Here is a 23,200-nt window from a genome sequence, read left to right on the forward strand (position 1 = left end):
GGCAAATCCGTTGCAGCAGCGGCTTCTGCCGGCTTAGCCGCAGCGGATTTGCCGTCCCGTGTGGACGAGATTTCTGAGAAATCTCGTCCACATGGCTGGCTAATCCTGGGATTAGCGGCCACATGCGGATTTGCCGCGGCAAAATTCCACACGGAATTTCTGCGGTAAATCCGCCCTGTGTGAACCCAGCCTTAGACTACTGCTAGAAGTGATCTGTATACAGTTAAATACTGAAAAGATACAAATAGTGTCATGGATTTTCAGAGTTTCTGATAACAAATCAGCCCTGGTAACGGCTTGTGTCCTTTTCTTTGAAGATCAGTAGATTAGTCCTAAATGGATGCTACAATACAGGGCCTATAAATGCTGCTTTATTACCATAAATGCGTAATCTTGCACAGATTCCTTGTGACATTATAGGCTACATATCAGTAACTTAAAGCCTTCGTTTAAGAACACAAACGTTAAAAATGAACATTTATTTGTACAAAATCAGAATCTGGATGGAAAAAAAAACAATTTTTTTTGTTTTCCCAAATCTAAAAACAAATGGTGTATTCTTTGAGACGAGTAAAAAAAAAAAAAAAACAGTTATAAATAAGTCCAACAAAGTGAATTGTTTTCATTTCTTAGCGTATGTGATCTTCATAGCATGAGACGGTGTAATCTTAAATCCTTGCAGCGCATCTCGTGCGGACCCTGCCTGGGTCTCATTTTCAAACTCTACAAAGGCAATATCATGCCTTCCAGGAACCAGACGAACTTCTTTGAAGCCGGGAAACCTGGGGAAAACATAAAAGTAAATTACTAACTCAGAATGCAGAACAGACATTCTTTCCATAAAGTTGGGCAACTTTAAAAATCAATAGGCTTGTTTATCACATTTATCATAGAATACAATACAGAAAAATAAAGCTAGAAGTAAAATGATTAAAAACGAACAGGAATAAAACCATTGCAGAGATACAGACTATCGAGTCTACAGAACATAGATATAATTATGAAGGCTAGATATAGATTCATCAGGGCTGTACAAATGCCAGTAATCACATTGCCATAGCAATTGAAGAAATGTGTGCCGCTATTTGTGCATATTCTTCTGCACTAGAAGGTGAGAACAACAGCCCACCCACTAGTTCCCATGGAAGGAATCTAGGACTCTATAGATTATATACATCCAAGAACTACTAAAGGGGTTGCCAGAATTAGAGATAGATTTTTTTGTATGGAGAAAAATAAATTTTGATATCCTCGCCTCTCCTCCCCCTCTCCACGTCCTGGGTCACTGCTCCGGGTCTCCCCTTGTGATGTCACGTATACAGGCTTCCTCAGCCCATTTACGGGATGTCACAGGCACTGCAATCAATAACAGAGCTCAGTGATTAATATTGACTGCAGCGCCCGTGACAATCCATAAACTGGGCGGGACTGCAGCCTGTACACAAACAGGCAGGGACACAGTGGGAGAAGGGAGAGGCGAGTATATCACTATTTGTTATTTTATTGCATGCAGAAGGGCTCTTCCATATAATCTATCATTCAGACAATCCCTTTAATATCTATGAATGTCTTGTTCTAAACTAAAATGTACATATTTTTGGCAGCAAATATTTTTCCGATAGCGTTTACTAAACCTCTTTATGCCTCAATGACCAGGCCAAATACTGGAAATCCAGTGTGTCACTTTAATAGAGAATAACTAAGGTTTTACACATTCAAGCAATCCTGACATGGTCCACTTATACCACCTAAATAGAAGTACAATAAATTACGATAAAATAGCTATTTTTTTTTTTTATTTGGCATTTTGGCCTTTTCAACTTCCATATGAGAAATATCTACATATTGTGCAATTTTTTTTTTTAGCAGATATATATTTGGACTTACTTCATTTTGTGAGCACATTTGAAACATTTTGCACGAGTCTGTGCAATTTAGGAGATTAATTTAACATTAAACATGTCAGTTTTAAAAATGAATGCATATACCCGCTATTGATTAATTGATATAATAAATTAATGTAAGGCTTCCTGCAGAAGGCCGGGTCAGAACCCGCTGTGAAAATTCTTGCAGCGTGATGCGAGCAGGGCTCCTGCAATGACCACTGCGACTCACCTCCTCCTGGTGTCTTCTCCGCTCTGCTATGTGGCGGCTGCCGCCCAGTCGGCACATGCGCAGAGCAGAGCTGGCGCGTCAGCTGTGACGTTTCTGTTTGGGACTCTCCAAGGCTCACACAGAAATAGGACATGCCGCAATTTGTTTACCGCGCGTTTTCATGCAGTCAAATCGCGGCTGTCTGCATAGGATTGCATCATCTATGCAATCCTATGGCAACGGGCACGGGTGGAAATTCCGCCGTGGAATTTCCACCCATGTGCAGGAGGCCTAAGAGTGCATTCATACCTAGTGAATATAGTGAGGAATTGGACACAGATTTTGAAGTTTATCTGCAACAGACTTTACCCCTACATTTAAAAGGGTGAAATCAGCTGTGAATCTGTGTCAGAAACCCACCATATTCACAAAGTACATGTCATCCCATGCTGGTTCCACCAACATAACCTTGAGTAAATTAATAACCTGCAGTCTACAGATTGCAATCCTATAGAGCTCTTTGGGAAAAAGAATGGGAGATGCAGGCAGCAAGCTTCAGGACTTGAGCAGAAAAGTGGCAAACAAGGTTTAACACTGATAAATGTAAGGTTATGCACAGGGAAAATACACGACACTACTACATGCTAAATGGGAAACCACCGAGAAACACTGACATGGAAAGGGCCTTGGGGATTTTAGTTAACTGCAAGCCTAACTGGAGCAACCAGTGTCAGGCAGCTGCTGCCAAGGCAAATAGGATCATGGGGGTCATCAAAAGAGGTCATGGGGCACATGACGAGAACATTGTTTTCCCTCTTTAAAGTCACTGGTCAGACCACACATGGAATACTGTGTACAGTTTTGAGCAGCGGTACTCAAGGAGGACATTTTAGAGCTTGAGCGGGTTCAAAGACTGGTAACTAAAGTAAGAATGGACAGACTACAATACCCAGAGAGGTTATCAAAGTTAGGGTTGTTTAGTTTAGAAAAAGACATCTGAGAGACGATCTAACAACGATGTATAAATATATCAGGCGTCACGACAAAGATCTCCCCCATCATTTATTTATACCCAGGACTGTGACCGTAACGAGGGTGGTATCCTCTACAGCTGAAGGAAAGAAGATTTTTACACCGACATAGAAGGGGGTTCTTTACTGTAAGAGCAGTGAGACTATGGAGCTCTCTACCTGAGGATGTGGTGATTGCAACTCTCTAAAAAGAGTGTAAAAAAAATGGGCCCAGAAACCTTTGAGTGTAATATTACATATTATAGTCACCAATGACTCAGAAGGGTCGGTGATCCAAAGATTATTCCGATCGCCAGATTTGGAGTTGGGAAGAAATGTTTTTCACTAACATAAGGAAAATTGGCTTCTACCTTAAGGGGTTTTTGCGTTCCTTTGGATCAACATTGAGGGGTAATAGGCTGAACTGGACAGACATGTCTTTTTTCAGCCTTACACACAATGCTTCTATGTTAAGCGCGTGGCTATCAAGTCAACATTGACCAGTATTTTTGGGTAGACTGTTCTAGTACTGGATAGGAATTCCCTTTGTCCTTAAAGATTCAGGTCTCAGTGTGGTAAAATAAAAATTGATATGTGAACATGTAGATAAAAACACGAAGACAAACAGGTATTAGAGCAACACGATATATAACTGAACATGTGAAATGTGGAATACTTACTGATTAAACAACATGGAAAGCATCATTTCATTGGTTTCTTCGGGTAGGTTATTCAAGAAGAGGATGTAATTTGGTGGGTTATCCGGCACCTAGTTTAATTGGAAGGAAGAAAATTGAAGTAACGTAAATCATAAGTGTAATGGTTGTAAGGTATGCATCCAGGATGGGAACACGCTTTAGGCTTCCTTCAAAGACTTTTTGTTGCAATTTGGTATTATTAAAAAAAAGGCCATAAAATTAATGCATTTTTTTTTGTGGTCGCTCTTTGTGGTCACACATTTTTGATATGTACCTTTTCAGGTTTTTTTTTTTGCTAAACTTCTCCAAAGGAGAGGAAAAAAAAAAAAAAAGGTAGGTGCACATGTGTTGATATACTTTTATAACAAGTCCATTAGCTAGGAGACAAAGTGCTACATGGGTGGAAGCGAGTCAAGAGACCCTATCAATCCCAATGAGGGAGTCTTAGATCCGAATCTTATTTGACAATTTGGGTAATATAAGGCCACATTTACAAAGGCAAACGCAATATTAGATCGAGAAACTGGGATTGATCTAACACTTGCAAACCTGAGATTTTGCCTGAGAGTGTGATGAGTTTTGAGAGAAAGGGGGGGTGGGGGGCCCCGTCAAGGAAAAAAAAAATAGTATTAATCGCATCGCATGCTCCAAAATAATAAAAAAATGAAAAATAAACAAACTATTTTCATGCGAGTGCAACTCCCCCACCCTATTTTAACGCCTATAGAAAATAAAAGAGCAATCACAGCGTGTTTTATCTCAGACTCTTGGTCCAAAAGAATAATTGCCCATTTGTATAAAAACATAGAAAATAAGATTACTTATGGGCAATCCGTTTTCCATGAGCCCATGACAGCACCCATGAGACAGACCCCCTCCCATTCAGACAGGAAACAAAGATCACATCTCCTTAACCCCTTAATGATGCGGCCCTTTCTCTCCCCCCCCCCCCCCCCCCCCCCCCCCATTTCCGTTTTTTCCTCCCGCCCTCCCCACCTTAAAAAAAATCATAACTCCTTTTGTTTAACCATCGACGTCGCTGTATGAGGGCTTGTTTTTTGCGGGATGAGTTGCATTTTTCTATAGTACTATTTAATGTGCCATATAATGTACTGAAAAACTTTTAAAAAAAATCCTAAGTGGTGTAAAATGAAAGAAAAAAACAAAAAAACAACATTCCACCATCTTTTAGTGCGTCAAAGACAAAAACAACATGATATCTTTATTCTATGGGTCAGTACAATTACTACCATACCAAACTTGTATAGTTCTGTTTTTTACTATACTACCCTCTTTTTTTTTTTTTTTTTCAAAGACAGTTAATTTTTTTTCAATTATTTTCTGCGGTCATCTTGTGCGTGCAATAACTTTTTCTGTCGACTTAGTTCAGTAAGGCCTCTTTTTTTGCGAGATGTCCTGTATTTTCCGTTAGTACTAATTCGATATACATACGACTTTGATTGCTTTTTTATTGTGTTTTTTCTGGGAGACAGGGCGCCTGAAAAAGTGCATTTATGGCGCTCTTTTTTTTGGGGGGACGACGTTCACCGTATGGGGTAAATAATGTGCTACTTTGATAGATCGGACTTTTACGGATGCGGCGATGCTAAATTTGTATTTTTATTTTATGATTTAGATTTTTTAATTACAGATATGGCAAAAGGGGGGTGATTTAAATTACTTTAGTTTTTTACATTAAAACAACACTTTGTTTTTTTTAACTTTACTTTTAAGTCCCCCTGGGGCACTACAATATGCGATGCTTTGATTGCTCCTGCAGTATGAGGTAATGCTATAGCAACCCCACGGGGATGGCTTGATAGGCAGTCTCCCAAGGCAGCCCTGGGGCCTTTCAGAGGGCCCCTGGCTGCCATGACACCTGCACAGCTACCCCAATCTCACCACCCTGTGACCTCTCTGCATACATACCCCGACGCTCAAGGATGTAAATGTACGTCCTAGAGCGGGAAGGGGTTAAAGTGGGTCTTCCCACCGCTGAGAAGAGTGACTGAGCACCTTCGTACTTGGGACAGATCTTTCATGATCTGATTTTCATGGCATTGCTAGCCAAAGGCCTTTGTCATCATCTTTAGGTTCCAGAAACTAATGTTATGGGGCTCAAAGGAGAGGGCACAGAGGGATCCGGAGTGCTGCTTTTCAGATTGACATGGTCCCTCATTCCAGCACTGTGCAGTAATCCAACAGTAATCAGCAGGCACACATGGTGACTCTTCACAATGCTGCATGATTGTGCTCTCCCAATTCTTCTCTATAGAGCGCGTATGCACAGCCTTGTGCATGCGCCGATTTCTCGGTGGCAGAGCGTTGGAACGGAGAACCTAGAGAGTATAAAAAGCAGCTTCTCGAACTCCCAGACCCTGTCCTTTTAGCCCCATAAAGTTGTCTACAGGGCGCAATGGTGTTGAGAGGCCCTTTTTAACCCTTTGCAATCCAATTTTGGATTCAGGGTTTCCTAGGGGGCTTTCTCTTTCTGCCATTTTACAATGGCGTCATCTGCTGGCTAGAGCCAGTACTGCAGTATGTGACATGCCGGAGAGGCCTCCGACAACGGAGCGGCCAGCAATATACAGTAAGAATACCCTGCCGGATGTCTTCTGACATCAGAAGCTGTACAGCCTTCAATCAAAATGTCTTTAGACATCAGACAGTGGATTGGAAAAGGTTCATTTCAATTTCAAAAATATTTAGAACTAACAATTCAGTGACAAACAACCCGAAAAAAATAAAAGGAATAAGTCCAATAGCTTCTGTCTTAATGGGGTATTCCTATGTTCTTAAAAGATGTCATATCACTAGGATGTATCATCGCTTTAGGATAGCTGGAGGTTTGACCTCTGGGACTCCCATCAATCCTAAGAATACAGGGGCTAGCAGCACTAGTTTAATTCCTATGCTTTCCATGCACAGTGATGCCTCCAGCCACCGGGCTGTGCAGTTCAATAGGGCTATGCTGCAGCTCTCTACACTAAGTGGCTGGGGTGATGCTGTCTATGGATAGCAGTGCTACAATAGTGTTATGGCCCATTAACGTTTTAGGCTGTGAGGGTCCCAGAAGCCGAACCCTCACAATTCATAAAGTCAGGGCACATCTAGTGTTATGCAACTACTTTACAGAATGGAAATACCTCTTTAAGGTATAAATGAATTCACACAAATAATTGTACCTGCGAGTTCTGTGCTCCTCCAGACGATGCATTGTCAGATTCTGGAGTCTAAAAAGAAAAAAATGTCCAAAATTACGACAAAGCCAAAAGATCATATGCCAATCACTGGGCTACTAAAACCATTAGGCTTGATTCTCACACACAACCATATTAACAGTCCATATGAGAGATATACAATTATGGATGATACCCAGAGCAAAGCAGGGAAGTCTTGAATGTAATGAAGAAAAAAAGTGACATAAAAGTAATGGATGCTCCATAAAAATGGGATTATTTCTGCTACATAAATCCAATATTAATCCTGCAGGCATCGGTTCTAAGTGGTAGAATTCAGTTAATTCTATGAGCAGGTGCACAGTAGCCCACCACTTACTTGTGTCGGCTTCTTATTTGTGGCATTAGCTGCTTGTTCTTGAGGTTTGTTCTTTTTCTTGTCTTTCTTCTTCTCCTTATCTCCAAAGGTGCCACGCATTTTGGAAACCAAGTCAGAATCAGTCTTTGCATATTGAACGCGCTGCAGGAGAAAAACGCATCATCACTACAGGAGCAGAAGTAGGAGGCACATTTCCTAAAACATTATCACATCGCAGAGACAAAATATGTTAACTATGTCCTATTAAGACAAATTGTTAGTGTATAAACTTTACATTTATGCCTTAAAAGTTTATATTGGGATAAAGTCTGGTCGGTGGTTGTCTCAGCGCAAGAACCCCTCCAATCTAAGGCTCTCTTATCATGACACTGGGCTCACTGCACCTACCCGCAGTGACGTCACACTGAGCACAGAGGCGGTCACGCATGTGTGGTGCAGCTCCACTTAATTTCAGTGGGGTTGACAGACATTGTTGAGTACATGTGCTCGGCTACCTCCCCATTGGTGCAACACTGCGCATGCGCAACTGCAACTCCATTCAATCTTTTCCTTACTGTGGAAATGAGAGTTAAGTGGCTGTCAGAAACTTCTGCTGCTGCCAATTAGCAGGGACATGATAACTCTATACAAATTTCATCACCTCTGAATGTTAGCAGCATCTACACCGACATGGCTGGTACTACAGAACCCATTAAAAAAAAAAAAAAGGGGTTTGACCAATTTGGCTTAAGGTGACACATTTTTTCATCCCTGCCTCCCTCACCTGAATGCCTGTCACCCATTGGAGGTCTCCTCTGTGCATTACAACCACTACCATGCAGCTCAGACCCCGGTCTGATGCTCATCAGGCACCATCTTGATAAGAGGATTATTTGTACGCACCATAAAATTCCTTTCTTGTCTCGTCATTGGGGGACACAGCAAAGACCATGGGATGGCTACTGCTACGTTCTTTGCTTTGTCCCCCAATGACAGGAGCGAGAAAGTGAGATTTTTTTACTTTCAATTTCAAATCAATCCCAAGATACATCAGCACAGCACTAGCTACATGCTGTACCATTTATGCACACTGTATGGATAGTTCAATTACTACCTTCGATATTCACCTAAGTTACAGACCATAAGTATCCACTCAAGAGAATGAGCTGCGATCTCCTCTACTATAACTGTGTTACAGGAGCTGTGCAATCATCATCATCAGTAACAGAGTATGTGTCTACTAAGCAGTTTCTGTGGTAGGGTCCATGTAATTGCATCACGCAATCTGAGAAGTTGACTAGAAACTAAACATATAAATCCAAGTAGATCTGAACTGTTCAGAACTGAGATCACATCACCATGTCAGGATAAACAGGTCAGGAGTTTCACATAGAAAGCTCATAATATATATATATATATATATATATATATATATATATATATATATATATATTACATACATACACACTCACACACACGCCACCTAGATAATGAATACATTTTTTAAAGTGTCCCTTTAAGAGTTTTTGTACATTTCAGACGCTGTACTCTTGTATTTTGCATATTGCAGTGCAGCCTTTTATCTTATTTCATTGTAACACTGTGCCATTTTTTTCATGCTGTTTTTCATGTTCTATTTTCCCTACAATAAATGTTTCTTTAACAAACAAAGTGAAAAGCAGTCGTCTCCCGAATGTCCGATTCCATAGGGAGGAGTTTGTTCAATACACACAATACATTTGTGTTAACAAAAAAACATAAGGTACCATTGAGTATTGTTCCTGTAAAAAAACAAGCAAAGGCTATATAAACGAACCGAAGTACTAGAGTATTTGTACACAGGAGATAGTCACACTACATACCATTGGCTTATCATAAAAAGGAAAGCCTTGTAATTGCCGCAAAGCATTAGTGGCTGAACCAAGTTCCTTAAAAATGACAAAGGCTTGTCCCCTCATCTTCATGGTCTTTTGGGCCACGACGTCCATTACATGACCAAACTGTGAGAAGAGTGCGTACAGAGACCTCTTCAGTTCTGTCAACAAAACAGGGAAGAGTCAGGAAGTTACCATTTCTGAAAGAAATCTGATACAAATTAATAAAAATGTAATATAATCTTTACACACACACAAAGGGGTTCTACATTTTACAGAATGAAGCCATGTAGGATAGATACAGGAAAAATCCTCTGTAAACTGGCCTTTACAGAGAGGCCTATAGGGAGCACTCACACATCGCATGGAAAGCGCAACTATCACAAGATCTACCCCACAACTGCATGTGGTTGCAGGGATTATGGAAACATCCGAGCGAGTATCTTATGCAATTTCCTTAAATGGGTTCTGTCAAAAAAAAAAAAAACGTACCCATTCCTCCCCAGTCAGTCTACTTACCGTACCATCTCATCTTCCCGCTGATCTTCTCCTGGCTCCTGCAGTCCCGGGGAAAGTCACCTTGCCTCCAGCCGGCCGATTCTTCGTCTTCCAGTGACAAAGTGTCTATTAGCTGCAGTCTTCTTCCTGCCGGGCAATGTGCCCAGTCATTGGTGACGTAGCGTTCATGGCCTAGCAGGAAGCACCGCTCACTATGACGGGCTAATGCTGAGACTGCGCAGTCTCGTCACCAGAGTTACTAAACCAAGACCGCGAGATGTGCAGTTCCGGTAATAACCCGAACTAGCATCCGGCGCTTCCTGCTAGACACTGAGCTGCTGGAAGAGGAAAGCCGCAGAATAACAGGAGAGGATCCAGTCAGCTTGCAGTGAGGTGACCCGGGGACTGCAGGAGATAGAAGACTGGCGAGTAGATTGATCAGGGAGGAATCGGCAAGTATTGATTTTTTTATTCCTTTTAACGACAAAACTCCTTTAACTTATGAGAAGTCAATGGGAGTTATGAGAACAGTATAGCACAGTGCGCTGCGCTATTTCTGCAACGCCCAAGTTATGGAAATAGTAGCTCTCTGTGCTGTTTCCGTAACACCCTTCAATGCCATGGAAGGTACAGAAACAGCGCAGCCCGCTCGGGTTTCTGGACTCCCAGTCGCCGAGTAGACATCTACAATAATATAAGGTCAAGGCAGCATCAGATGAATTTAGAATCGATAGCTATGGAGGAATAAAGCTATCGGTTTTAAATTGATTTGATGCTGCCTTGACCTTATATTATTGTGGACGTCTCTATGGGTCATGGTCCGGACCTGCTCTGCCTGTGCATCTCCCTTCTTGCCTTGAAAAGGTTCTCAAACACCAGAAGGCACCTCGGGTCTTCATGTGCTGCTGGGCATTTAGTATCTACTACAGTCGCCGTGCAGACAGCCGTACCCCTCTAATGTGCGTGGGCATCTTACAAGCACTGTCTAAATTGACACAAATGTAGAGATGATCTTACTAGAAGAAGAAAGCATCTTACCTTCCTTCTTAATTTTATCATTCAGGTTGTTGATGTAAACGGTGTGATTTGGCCGGATGTCCATGGCGCTAATGATCTGTAAAACTGGAAGCGGAGACATTTGTGATTAGAACAGAAAACACAAGAAGCCGTGAAAGTATAAGCACTAAATACAGTCTGTGAGACCTTAATCTCCTCCCCAAGGGACCCGCTACAATATGGTTCATCCCATGCTGCCATGTTTCTAGGATACAACAGATATGACGCCGTTTAGTGGCAACGGAACATAAAAGATACTTGTCACTACAACACAAGAAAGTTTTTTGTTTTTTTTTGCCACATGGCTGAAAACATGACAATTCACATACTAAAGAGTTTTTACATAGTCCCACTTGGCCAATCAGTCTTGGGTATGGGGCCCAGCATGCTCCTCAGCGGGTACACTCATTTGGTCACATCTGCTGAGGAAAACCAGGGAAATGTACTATTATATAACCACCCATTTAGCATAGGGATGACCGGAGACTGCCCGACCCCTTCATCCATCAGTATCCCCCACATCCTATGGTGGCCGGCTCAGGTAATTTCATTAATCCCACCCTATTTGAATAAAAGATGGCTGAATCATGTCACATTGGAGATTGTAAGCTCTTGCGGCAGGGTGTTTATGAGCTTATGTGCGATTCTGTGTGTACAAGGACCCTCTGCTTTTAAGTGCTGTGGATTAGGTTGTTGCCATATAAAGATTATTATGGACGCAAAATCAGTATGTCCGTTAAAAAGCGATCTATACAGCAGGAACCGCCGAGTGGAGTTGGGGGGGGGGGGGGGAGGGGGAAATCACTTTCATGGGTTTTGGTACCTTTCCACAGGGCAACCATCGCTCCGACAGGCCTTCACTAAAGTCATTGAAGCATAGAAGACAGTCGTTGGTTCATTAGTAGTTGTTCATACAGGATCTCCACGCCAATTCATTCGCAAGTTATTAAAATACAAGCTATAACTTCATACAGGACAACTTTAGATCAACCAGTGACTAATCCCCATTTACACCGGCCGATTATCGCCCAAAGTTTGATCAAATTAACGAATTTGAGCGATTATTGTAGTGTAAATGGCAAAAAAAAAAAACCTCTCACTGTTCATTCGCAAGTTGTTAGTTTTTATGCTATCGCTAGCTTCTCGTTTCGTATAAATGCTCCCCATGGGTGAAGCGCTGAGCGAGAACCCAACGATCCAGCAGCGAACTCTGCCTGTCTACACGCTCTGCAGGAGCACCAACGACCTTAGCGGTGACATCAGCACTCGTACAGTTGGTTAGCCGACCACCGTCCCGTGAAAAAAGAGCACCTTATTGCTCGTCACCCTGTTGGTGGCCATTTTTATATGAACGACTATCATTTGAATTCGTCAAATAGTCGTCCCGTGTAATGTAAAAGGTACCTTAAGGCCTGATTCACGCGACTGTATTCGTGTGCGCAATACGCAGTGAATAGAACCTATTCATTTCAATGGGCTCATTCACAAGTGCGTATGTTGAGTGCGCAATTCCGTTGTACAAAAAAAAATAAAATATTATATAGAATATAGCTAGCATGTTCCATTTTCCTGCGCACTAGTGCAGGGAAATAGAACATATGAAACTAATAAGTCATTTTGATGTACGGGACCAAGACAGGGTTTTGCTGTGTGGGTGCAAATGAAAGCAAGTACAGCAAAAACTGCAGTTGAGCGCGCAAATATGCAACAATGCACGTAAATGCATCTACGCCCGTGTGAAGCCGGCCTATGGGCTCATTTAAGGCTCACACGATTTAGCATCCATATTACGGCTTTTATACAGACGCTACAAAGTAAAGCATTTCAGCAGTTGGACTGAGGCCCAATTTTAGTTATAGCAAAGCAGATTCGCAGAACAGTGACAGGTTAGCGCCGATTCAAATCAGCGTTGGAGGTTCTGCTCACAGCATCGGTCGCTGATTTCCATTACAGTACAGCCATACTTCACTCGGTGAAATGCCCAATGGATCTAGTATAGTCAATAAGCACCATCCAGCCGCAGCGAAGCAGGAGTGTGAACGAGCCCTCACACAGCTTCCCAATATACTTGTATAGCAATTACTCATGTGCTTCCAGACGTCGCCCTGTAGACGTTAATGTCTTTACTTCTACAGGACGGGTATGCGTCCTCGTCCAAGACCTTGGCGAAGAACATCATGAACACATGTGGCCAGGCACCATGCAATACCAACGTGCAGCCAGGACCGGCTCCCCAGAGATACCGGCTGATCGCTGCAGTGGTTTAACCTGTTAAGTACCAAGCACTGTAAATATACGGCACACAGTCCTGGGCTTTAATCTCGGCCATTGTGCGGATTTTTTCTCAAACTCAGCTTTAGATTCGCAGCAGATTTAAGCCTGCCGCTCCCATCACATTCAGTAGGCCCCTCACCCGTCAACCTCTTCTGAGCGCCGTAGCCGCCAGTCAGGTGAGGGGAAGTTGGGGCATCACCTAACGGCGCCCGCAAGATCCGCAGCAGAATTCAACCCTTCAAGTGAAGGAATCTGCCAGGTGTGAACATCCTCCGCACGGAAAATCCACAGGGTTTACAGTAACAGCAAAGTGGATGAGGGATTCAGAACCTGGTCCACAGGGCCTCACACATACGAGCGTTGTGTTCACACGGGAAGACGCAGCAAGTACACGTATACATGCGTACGTTCAATCCCCTAGCTTATCTTGGCATGCATGTGTGCGTAATACACGTCAAAATAGAACACGCCACTGAATAAGGCCCAAGCTCACAGGTGCGCATAACGCGTGCAATATGCTGCGCCGATCCTACATATGGTCGCTCATAAGAATTGCGCAAAATATGCACGCAAGAAAAATCACAGCATGTTCCATCTTGCTGCGTGCTGCAGGCGCGTGTGATCGCGTACTTGCGGCATGCTGCGACCGGCGTAGTCAGCTGGGCTAAGGTGACCACATTTTCCCTGTGTCAAAGCGAGACAGGGGTGTGGTCAGGGGCGGGGCTTATCACAACACATGATTTTACCGCCGCTGTTATATAAAAGTACAGGGCCGTGTCAAAAGAGTCAGGGAGCAAAATCTGCAACATGTCTGTAACCAAAAAAGTCAGAATCTGAACCACTGGTGCGAATTTAGACTGGAGATCAGCCGCCTATCTGTTGTCATACTATGCGGCGCTCCCCCAACCACCTCCGTAGACTTCCAACTGTTAGCACCCCCGGCTTCTGTGTGGCCTGGTCAAGTGTAGCACCGCTGATCAGGTGCTGCCACTACAGGCCGCTGGGAGCTAGGAGCCGGGGAGTGCTGACAGCTGCGCCAGAGGTGGTGAGGGGGAGCGCCACGTAGTATGAGACCTGCTGTGGATACGCGGCTGATCGACAGTCAAAATCCGCACAAGTGGTCCAGATTCTGTTTTTTGGATGCGGAGATCCACCAGGTGTAACTATACCATACGTCAGCTTGAGGTACACTGCCATGTGCAGAGCGGCCCTGGAAGCAATAGCGCCCCCCTGAGACCAATATACTTACCTCCTCATCACCCTCAAAGCGTCGCTGCTCCTCTGCTGGCGGAGGTGTGTGCGCCGGACGTCTCCTCCTGCGGAACCAAGGAGGAGCGGTCAGGGGAGGAGGATCACTGGTGCACACACCGACGTCAGTAGGTGCGCCCAGCAGCGCCGCTGATTACCGGCCACGGCGCCCCATGGGAACCCCACAAAGCGGGACAAAGACTATCCGGCTCAGGGAACCTGGGGGCAGCAGGGCAACTGGTCACCTAAGCTGGGCGGGAGCAGCCATGTCTGCCGTCACCCAACAGTCCCAGAAACAGAACGACTATCCTCAAACGTGAAAGATAAGAGCACGAAAAACCACTAAATCCATATAAACAGTCTTGTGTGATGCGCTGAGAGGCTCCCTGCTACTGCTCGGACCCCATAACTGCCGCAAGCACCAACCCCCGTGTTACCGGCGCAGGCCGCAGAGACCACAACACACTCCATGCCTTACCGTGCGGGCGCTTTACGGCAACGCGTCGCACAGCATCATTTCCCTCGTAGCAGCAGCTGCACGTTGGTCACGTGACACACGGCGCAGATGACGCGATATTAACGCGACGTCGGCCATCTTTTTGGTGGAAGAAGGAGACGTGTTAGAGCGTTTTATTACTACAATGTTGAGTCAATGTTATTGTCGTCCATCTAGCGTATATGCTGTGGTGTGCAACATATAGTTTTCCAGGTATTGGGAGAGTATGACTTTCGGAATGTCCTGACGGCTTCCAGCTGCATTATGGGAGTTGTAGTTTCTGGAGAGCTACCAGCTGCAGATCAGTTCTATATGTAATCTATGTGTGTGATGCGCACATCGCGGAGAAAATCCCACCAGATTTTGGCACTGATTTTCGACGCTAATTCACACCTTGCGTGGCAATGAATGAATTCCGCCTTTAAACTCCGTGGAATCTGCTGCTTACATGTGTATTTTGCTACAGGTCTAGCCTCTGTGAATGGGCAAAATTGGCTTGTGGATTTTCCCAAATGTGGTTCCATGCAGATCCGCGTTAAGAAGTGACTTGTCCACTCACTAGTATTTTCTATGCAACGTGGAATTCAAAACCGTAGCGTAAAAATCCAGGCCGTGAACACAGCGGCACGGATTCTCATACCGATACAATGGACACCCATCCTGCACGGAATTTGGCATGAAATTTATGCTAAAATCCACTTAGCCTCGCTCTACTGAACACGGCCGTAGCTATCAAAGTACAGCGCACATTACTATGTTGTCAGGCATGATTAAGGCCGGCTTCACACAGACAGATTTGCACGCAACATGCAGAGTATAGAGTCCATTGATTTCAATGGGTTTGTTCACATTTCCGTATTTTGCACCTACATTTTGGTCACGCAAAAAAAAATACAGCATGCTTTATTTTTCTGTGTATTTGTGCATAAGAGTGATGATGGGTGCGCAAATACGTGTACAATACTCAAGGAGATGCATGTAAGGCTGGATTCAGACGAACGTATATCGGCTCGGTTTTCACGCCGAGCCGATATACGTCGTCTCTCTCTGCAGGGGGGGGGGGGGTAGCCTGGAAGAGCCAGGAGCAGGAACTGAGCTCCCGCCCCCTCTCTGCCTCCTCTCCGCCCCTCTGCACTATTTGCAATGGGGAGAGGCGGGATAATTCTAGGAAAACCCATGAAAACCCAGCCAATATACAGTCGTCTGGATCCACCCCAAGGGCCGATATACGGTGTCCTCATCTGCAGGGGGGGAGGATGGAAGAGCCAGGAGCAGGAACTGAGCTCCCGCCCCCTCTCTGCCTCCTATCCACCCCTCTGCACTATTTGCAATGAAAGGAGGTGGGGCGGGGCTAAGTGCAGCGAATTAGCCTCACCCCGTCCCGCCTCTCCCCATTGCAAATAGTGCAGAGGGTCGGAGAGGAGGCAGAGAGGGGGCGGGAGCTCAGAGCACTGCTCCTCGCTCTTCCAGGCTCCCCCCCCTGCAGAGAGAGATGACGTATATCGGCTGGGCGTGAAAACCGAGCCGATATACGGTCGTCTGAATCCACCCTAACACTGCGTGATTCAGCTAGAAAAGGAAGACCTCTTGAACTCATTAAGACTAATTAGCTATTTCAGTTCAACAGAGGCTTGTACGAACTGCACATGCTCCACCTATAACCGTGTTCAAGAGTACCTGATGTCACCAATGAGACTCCATACATTGAGAAGGCTGGAAGAGAGCCTGCGCCAATCAGTGGGTGGGGCATCGCCGAAACTGCAAAAAACACATTTCACTGTAGACAGGTAACATAGATGGAATCAGGGGAGCAGCACATTTTCCTAAGGCTAATAGAGAGGTAACATTTTGTCTGGGAAAACCCTAAAGTCCCCTGGTGGAAGCACTGAGTCGTGACTGACTCCAAGGGTGACGTCACATCATAATGTTTTCTTGTCAGCTTATTTTTGCAGAGTGGTTTGCCATTGCCTTCCTCAGCCATCTTTACCTTCCAGCAACCTGAGTGCTCATTTTACTGAACTCAGAAGGCTGAGTCAGCCTTGAGCCAGCTATATGAACCATGCTGGAATTGAACCTGAAGCCTTCAGGTCATGAGTGTGAGCTTAGGACTGCATTCTGGTACCCTAACACTCTGCACCACACAAGGCCCATTTAAGTTGCGTGACAATGACTTTATATCAATAAGAGTCAGCCACATCAGGGTGTGTTCACACATTGACGCCAGTTTCACACAGGCAACAAAATTGTGTGATTTTCCAGCGATGTGACAGCGTGGGTAAACGCATATTTGTGAAACCCATGCTTTCCAATAGTTTCCTTTACATTAGTAATATTTTCACTGATGCTTTTTTGCAAAAAAAAAAAAACCGCAGCATACTTTACCTTTCTGTGATGTGCTATTTTTTAATTCCCCTCTTACCCTACGGAGCATACTTGTTTATCGCATCGCACGAACTTGCGATTTACGTGTGATGTGTTTTTAACAGAAAGTCCTATTGACTTTCGCGATAAAAACTGTGTGTCTGTACAGCTGCCATGACATGAAGTGAACAGTCCTGTTCTGTGTGTTATGCCTTCCCTTCGTTTGTTGGTATGAACTGTGTCCTATTCAGCTTGGATCATTTACCTTCTAGGGTGAGCTAGGCCCCTAGGTTCCAGCATGGGGCTGCCTTTTTTTGGGATGACCGCCCCACTTGCAAGCAGGACTTATGGGGGAAGCTGTCTTCATAGAGTAGGGACTCATGAGCCAACGAGGAACCTTGTCGGCGGGCTCATGGGCTTAAGTATCTTGGCTAAAATATGAACCAATACCTCATACATGCTGTAGTTATTTCATCTGCTTATGCCTGTAGGTATGCTAGGTAAGTGTTTTGGGTGTTTGCCAGCTGTTGTGTCATGTCTGCTCACAAGTTCCATTGTTGTTCACTTTGTTGTGGTGTTCAATGGGTATGCACGTTTTCCTACCCCAATCCTTCTTTCCAGTCTATATTTTGGTTCGCAGTTAGTGCACGTAGAAGGAGACATGACACTGCAGCCACGTCTCTATGTGAATCTCTGTGCTTCTGTCACCTTGTAATAGCCTTCCTTTTTTTTCGGCAATGTGGCACAGCACCAACCTCACTAACTGCCATTAGTCTTGTCATCTCTGATGTTAGAGATGGACTTGACATGACAACAGGCAGTGGACAGCACTTTGAAGGAAGTCAGCACCCTCGTGGCAACCATTTAGCAGACTTTTTCAGAACCAAATTGTCATTTTAGGTAAATACAGGGATTTGCACTTGGTATTATTGTATCTTAATGCTACCGGAAGCTAGAGGTTTGGCAGGAGGAACGCCCCCGTCACATCGCTAGCTCCCGATATGGTCAAGCCTTGAAGGTACTAGCAGCACAGTGTGCGTTGCTTGTTGCCAGCTGTAGTGGCTTGGGGTGAGCGTTAGTTTTCCATTTAGGTTTAGATTATGAGCTCTAATAAAAAAAACGAACCCTCACCGTAAGCCACCAAGGACGGCAAAAACCAATGCAGAGGCTGCACCTCTGACTCTCACCACTCATGCCCGCGTTGCTTATGTGGGATGGCTCCCGGCTGGCCGGAGGATGAGGGCTCAGTGACGCCCGCCGCCTCTGTGCTCTGTTACGGCCGTTCCCCCACGCACAGTTATTGCCCATGTCCTGGCGGCGGCGCAGACGCTCCTGCTGCTGTCCCGTGGCGCAGTGGGATCTGTGCTGTGCTGCTGCAGTGTGTATCCGGCCGGCTGCCACATTGGCTACCCTCAGTGCCCTCCCTGCTGCGGCCGCGATGTGAAGGTGACATGAGGGGGTTCCACTTGTGGGCCGCAGGACAAGCTGCTTCATGGCGCTTTCGCCTCTGTGGTTTGTAGCCAGCGCTCCACTACAACACTGAGGGGGGTTCCGCCTTCTGAGTCAGGAAGCTCCATGCAGCAGGGGCTGCAGTGGGTGCCGCTGTATGGCTTTTCAATACATATTTAGTGGCCTTCCAGGACCTACAGACTTGGCAGCTGTGCAGCCAATCACGTTCAGGGGGCGTCACCCCTCTGTCTATCTTGACTCCACCAGGATTTCCTGGTGGCGTCAAGATACAATAATACCATTGCACTTTTGCTAGTTATCACATTGGCTATCATGAGCTTGTTGCAAGTGCAATGTCTATTTAAAAGTACATATAAATCAATGTCTGTTGGAAAGCATAGACTACACATTGTGCTCATTACGCTTGTGGTTTTGACATTGACTTTTAGCTTTGCAAGTGCATTAAAACTGTTATGTCACAGATTTATGGCTAGTTCACATTAGCGCTAGGGGCTTCCGTTTACCTGCTTTGTTCAGGGAGTAGGAAAATGGCAACCCCTGACCAAATGGATCCATGGAATTGAATGGCGCTGAATTGACTATAATGTGATCCTTTTGGTTTCCTTTTGGCCATCCAAAATGCTGCAGAACAAAATAGTGCAGCAAGTTGCTCTATTCCATTTTGTTTTTTAGCAGAAATCAGCATCGGATCTTCTAAACAGAACCGCGGACACTGATGTAAATGAGGCCTTATCATGGATTTCAATGTAAAAGGTGAAATGCTTTGTAAATTTACTATAAAAAAGTCCACTGAATGGAACAAGCTTCTTGTCTAAGGCCACTCACACACACAAGCAGTTTTGGCAAACAAAGTTGCACGACTTTGTAGCACTACATGCGAGAATTTTCGGAGGGGGGGGGCTTGAAATATAAGCCCTCCCCCCGAAATAAGCCCTAGCTGCAGAAAAAAATAAAAAGAATAGAACACATCACCTAAGAAGCGCTGTCCGGGTCCTCTGCATCTTCTCCTCGGTACTGGTCTTCAGCATCTCTGCTGGCCAGGCATTGGAAAATCACCCGCTTCCAGGAAGCGCTGCCTCTGATTGGCTGAGGGCAGCTGCTCAGTCAATCAGAGCTAGCTCTCGATGAATCAATTACAGTCAATGTATGGCTGTGATTGGTTCATCGAGCACTGGCTCTGATTGGCTGAGCGTCAGAGAGCTCAGCCAATTAGAGGAAGCGCTTCCTAGAGGTGGGGATTTTCCAATCAGCGGCCAGAAGAGATGCTGAAGACCAGTGCTGGGGACTGGGGAGAAAACGCATCAGAGCTGTCAGTGCTTCTAGGTGATGTATCTGTTTTTTTATTTTTTCCTGCAGCCAGGGCTTAGTTTAGGGCTTTGATAGTAGGATTTGCTACTGTCAAAGTTGCATCGCACCACACGAAAATCACGTTTTTGTGTGATGCGATCCAACAGAGAGAAAGGCTTTATAGCGATTTTTGACTCGCAAAGTCGCAGGCTACAAAACATCGCAAATGTGAAGAAACATTCCATAGGAAAGCATGGGCTTCACCTACAGGCGGCTTGTAGCACTGTCGCAACGTGAGAAAATCGTCGACTGTGTGAAGGAGGCCTACAATTTAAAAATATTTTCGAACATATTAACACAGTCATGAATACGATGACCCACTAGCATCTCACAACTTCCCTGAGAGTATTTCAATATCAACTAAAGAACTAACAGACTGTAATACCTTTACATAAATGTTAGTAGTGTAAATGGAGGAAGAAATGGGGACACAACATTTAAATGCTGTAGCCCCTTTGTTTAAACAACCACTGTGGTCTTGCTTATGGATCCCAATGGATAGCTTCAAATGAATATCCAAATTACATGGCTAATAAACAACAGTAGTGCTCACACAGTAGTGATGGCCGCATTGTACTGATCAGGGTTGCCAGTCTGAATTTTTCAGAATTTCTGAACAAATTACTAAAAAACTTTTTTTACAGGCAAATTGGAAAACCATAATGAATGATAAAGATTATACGTAATATATATCTTTAGCTTGAAATACTGATATGAACTGAATACCAATTTTTACTGTACGCTGTAAAGTGATGATGATTAAGTACCACCAGCATCAAAAAAATCAGACACATCAATTTTTTAATGGACCATTCAGAAATTTAAGTATGAATCAGAATACATGTATACATCAGAAAAAGTACTCCACAACAGCACTGCAAGAATATAGGTGATGGTTATACCCATTTGATGTGAGGCACCAGATGATGCCACACTGCTATCTAGATGAGCTGTCTATTATATAGATTCCTCCATCAAGGAATAAAAAGAATATGAGCTCCACATGTCCATAGTTAGTACAACAAACAGCAAGACAGACCCACAGCCAAGAACTAGCAAAAAAGTGGATAGGTGCTTAGTAGAGATGAGCGAGCATAGTCGTTAAGGGCAGATACTCGAGCGAGTATCGTCCTTTTCAAGCACCTGCCTGCTCGTCAGAAAAGATGCGGGGGAGAACGGGGGGAGATCCCTCTCCCCCCCACTCCCCCTGCACTCCCGCAACCCACCGCTCACCCCCGCCGGCACCCGAATCTTCTCTGACGATCAGGCAGGTACTCGAAAAGGACGATACTCGCTCGAGTATCTGCCCTTAACGAGTATGCTCTCTCATCTCTGGTGCTCAGTCAAAACTATTCTTATGCCAATAAATATATCAGTAGGTGGACATAAAGGATATGTTTCTTACTTATCTGGGGGAGAGGAAAGTCTAAATCCTCTTATTCCCTGATATTACATAGTGCCTTGTAATAAAGCCCAGGTAGCAACCAGGAAGAAGATGGCCCAAAAGTTTATTCTACAACACTTGAACACTCAGTGCATTTTTGGAATAGTATACCGTAAGTAAATACTTTTAATAAGGAGGACCAAATAATAATCATTATTTAGCAAAAAGTGAGAGGATATGGACTCTTCTCTCCTCCTGTATACATTTATATCCACCTACTGATATATTTACATACGGTAAGAATAGTTTCATTTGACCACCTATCAAATTTTTCTTCCTGATACCAATGATGCTCAATCAATTATTAAGCCCCTTTGTTCTAGTGATTGCTGTGAGCTTGGCTAATGCACCCCTTTGTCATGTCTGTCTGGAACTGCCACCAAAAATCTGCGGAGGCCTGGACACAGGGGCAGTCAGGACAACATTTATACGGGGGACTAGGATTGCTAGATGCAGGGCTAGACAGATGACGGAAGAGAATAACAAAATTTGGGACAGAATATAACCCACTGAACCTTCCTGACTTGACCTGAAGAAGCGGAGCACTTGTCCCAGGCAGGTCATAGACAGACAACTGACAACGAAGAGATAAGAAGAGAGTACAGAACTGAAAACAGATTTGCTGAGAGACCTCACAGGACCAGAATACAAGGAGTATAACTGGTGTCCTCAGCAAGGAGGAGCCAGTATATACATTATAAGAAAGTTGCATACCACCTGACTGGGCTGTCAACCTATTAGGTCTGCAGCTCAGACTTCTCTGTCTCCTGCTGTTTCTGGCAGATGCAGACATCGTCCTGTTTTCCCTGTAACCTGAACTGTTGCATACGTCTCTCCAGCACTTCGATGGTGACCTGCTCCAGCTCTCCTAGCTCAGCTGTAGGGCATTGGGAATTACCTTCCTATTTAGCTGAACTGTGAACCCTCCCTCTTTGCCTCAGTGTTGTGTGTATGCCTCTGACACCCAGCATAGGTCTCGTCTCTGTCTTCTTATCTGTGCTTATCCTGTACTTTATCGGTGTTTGTTTGTTTCCTGCTCTCCAGTCTTTGTACGCCTCCTGTCTTGTATCCCATTGCTTGTTCGTCAGTCCTATTCTGTGTTTTTGGTTTATACAGTGATGTGGTCAGTGTCCCATCAGGGTTAGTCAGAGCCGAGAAGAAGACCGTGGAGCCAATCTTATCAGGGCACCTACCCCGCTCCTAGGCAGAGTTGCCCCTCATCTCCCTAACTAGCCAAAGGCAAGATTTTTCATCTATATTGCTCCTCACCGGTCTGTTTCTCATCGCCAGGTACTGAAGTCTCTGATCACCAAGGGTCAGCTGCTAACCTTACCTGAATTGGTTCTACACCCAAACTGGTAAATTGACTCAGTGGGCCCACACTAGCAATCCTTAATACAACCCTGCCAGCCCATGAGCTAAACAACTCTAATAAGGTTATGTTACGTTCGTGTGGGCAAGTAAGCATCGGGTCCACATGAACGATAGGGTATGCCAGGTAAAGCAACCACTTATTAACATTTCTCCTTATTTTTTACAATGGAAGATGACCAGTAGGACCTACCTGAGCGGGGACATCGCCCCAATACAGGGCGGCCCAGTGGTCTTCCGATCTGGGTCCCTGCTGCCCCATGAAACCCACGCACCCAGGCTAAGATACATACACATGCCACCACCAACATGGAGAACTTTACAGGATAAGAAGACACACAGAGCCATAATCACACATACAACCAAGCCAGCACAATGCCCCACACCTGAGCAGGAAAACTCCACAGCACCTGTAGAACCAC

At 44.7% G+C, this 23,200-nt stretch overlaps 1 protein-coding gene across 2 annotated transcripts; it reads right to left on the reverse strand.

Annotated features, from left to right (window-relative positions):
• Nucleotides 1-351: 351 nt before the first annotated feature.
• Nucleotides 352-14,824, reverse strand: SNRPB2 (small nuclear ribonucleoprotein polypeptide B2). 2 transcript variants are annotated; one of them, XM_066595617.1, is made up of 7 exons: nucleotides 14,768-14,824; nucleotides 10,750-10,833; nucleotides 9,202-9,374; nucleotides 7,361-7,501; nucleotides 6,988-7,035; nucleotides 3,785-3,873; nucleotides 352-782 (listed from the first exon to the last, which is right to left on the reverse strand). In XM_066595617.1, the coding sequence occupies exons 2-7, from the start codon at nucleotides 10,811-10,813 to the stop codon at nucleotides 623-625; spliced, it is 675 nt and encodes a 224-aa protein (XP_066451714.1). In that variant the 5' UTR covers nucleotides 10,814-10,833; nucleotides 14,768-14,824; the 3' UTR covers nucleotides 352-622. The 2 variants fall into 2 exon arrangements, with proteins under 2 accessions (XP_066451714.1, XP_066451715.1); XM_066595618.1 differs by lacking the exon at nucleotides 14,768-14,824 and adding an exon at nucleotides 14,291-14,314.
• Nucleotides 14,825-23,200: the final 8,376 nt, after the last annotated feature.

Source organism: Eleutherodactylus coqui, chromosome 3 (assembly GCF_035609145.1).
Source record: "Eleutherodactylus coqui strain aEleCoq1 chromosome 3, aEleCoq1.hap1, whole genome shotgun sequence".
NCBI lineage: Eukaryota > Metazoa > Chordata > Amphibia > Anura > Eleutherodactylidae > Eleutherodactylus > Eleutherodactylus coqui.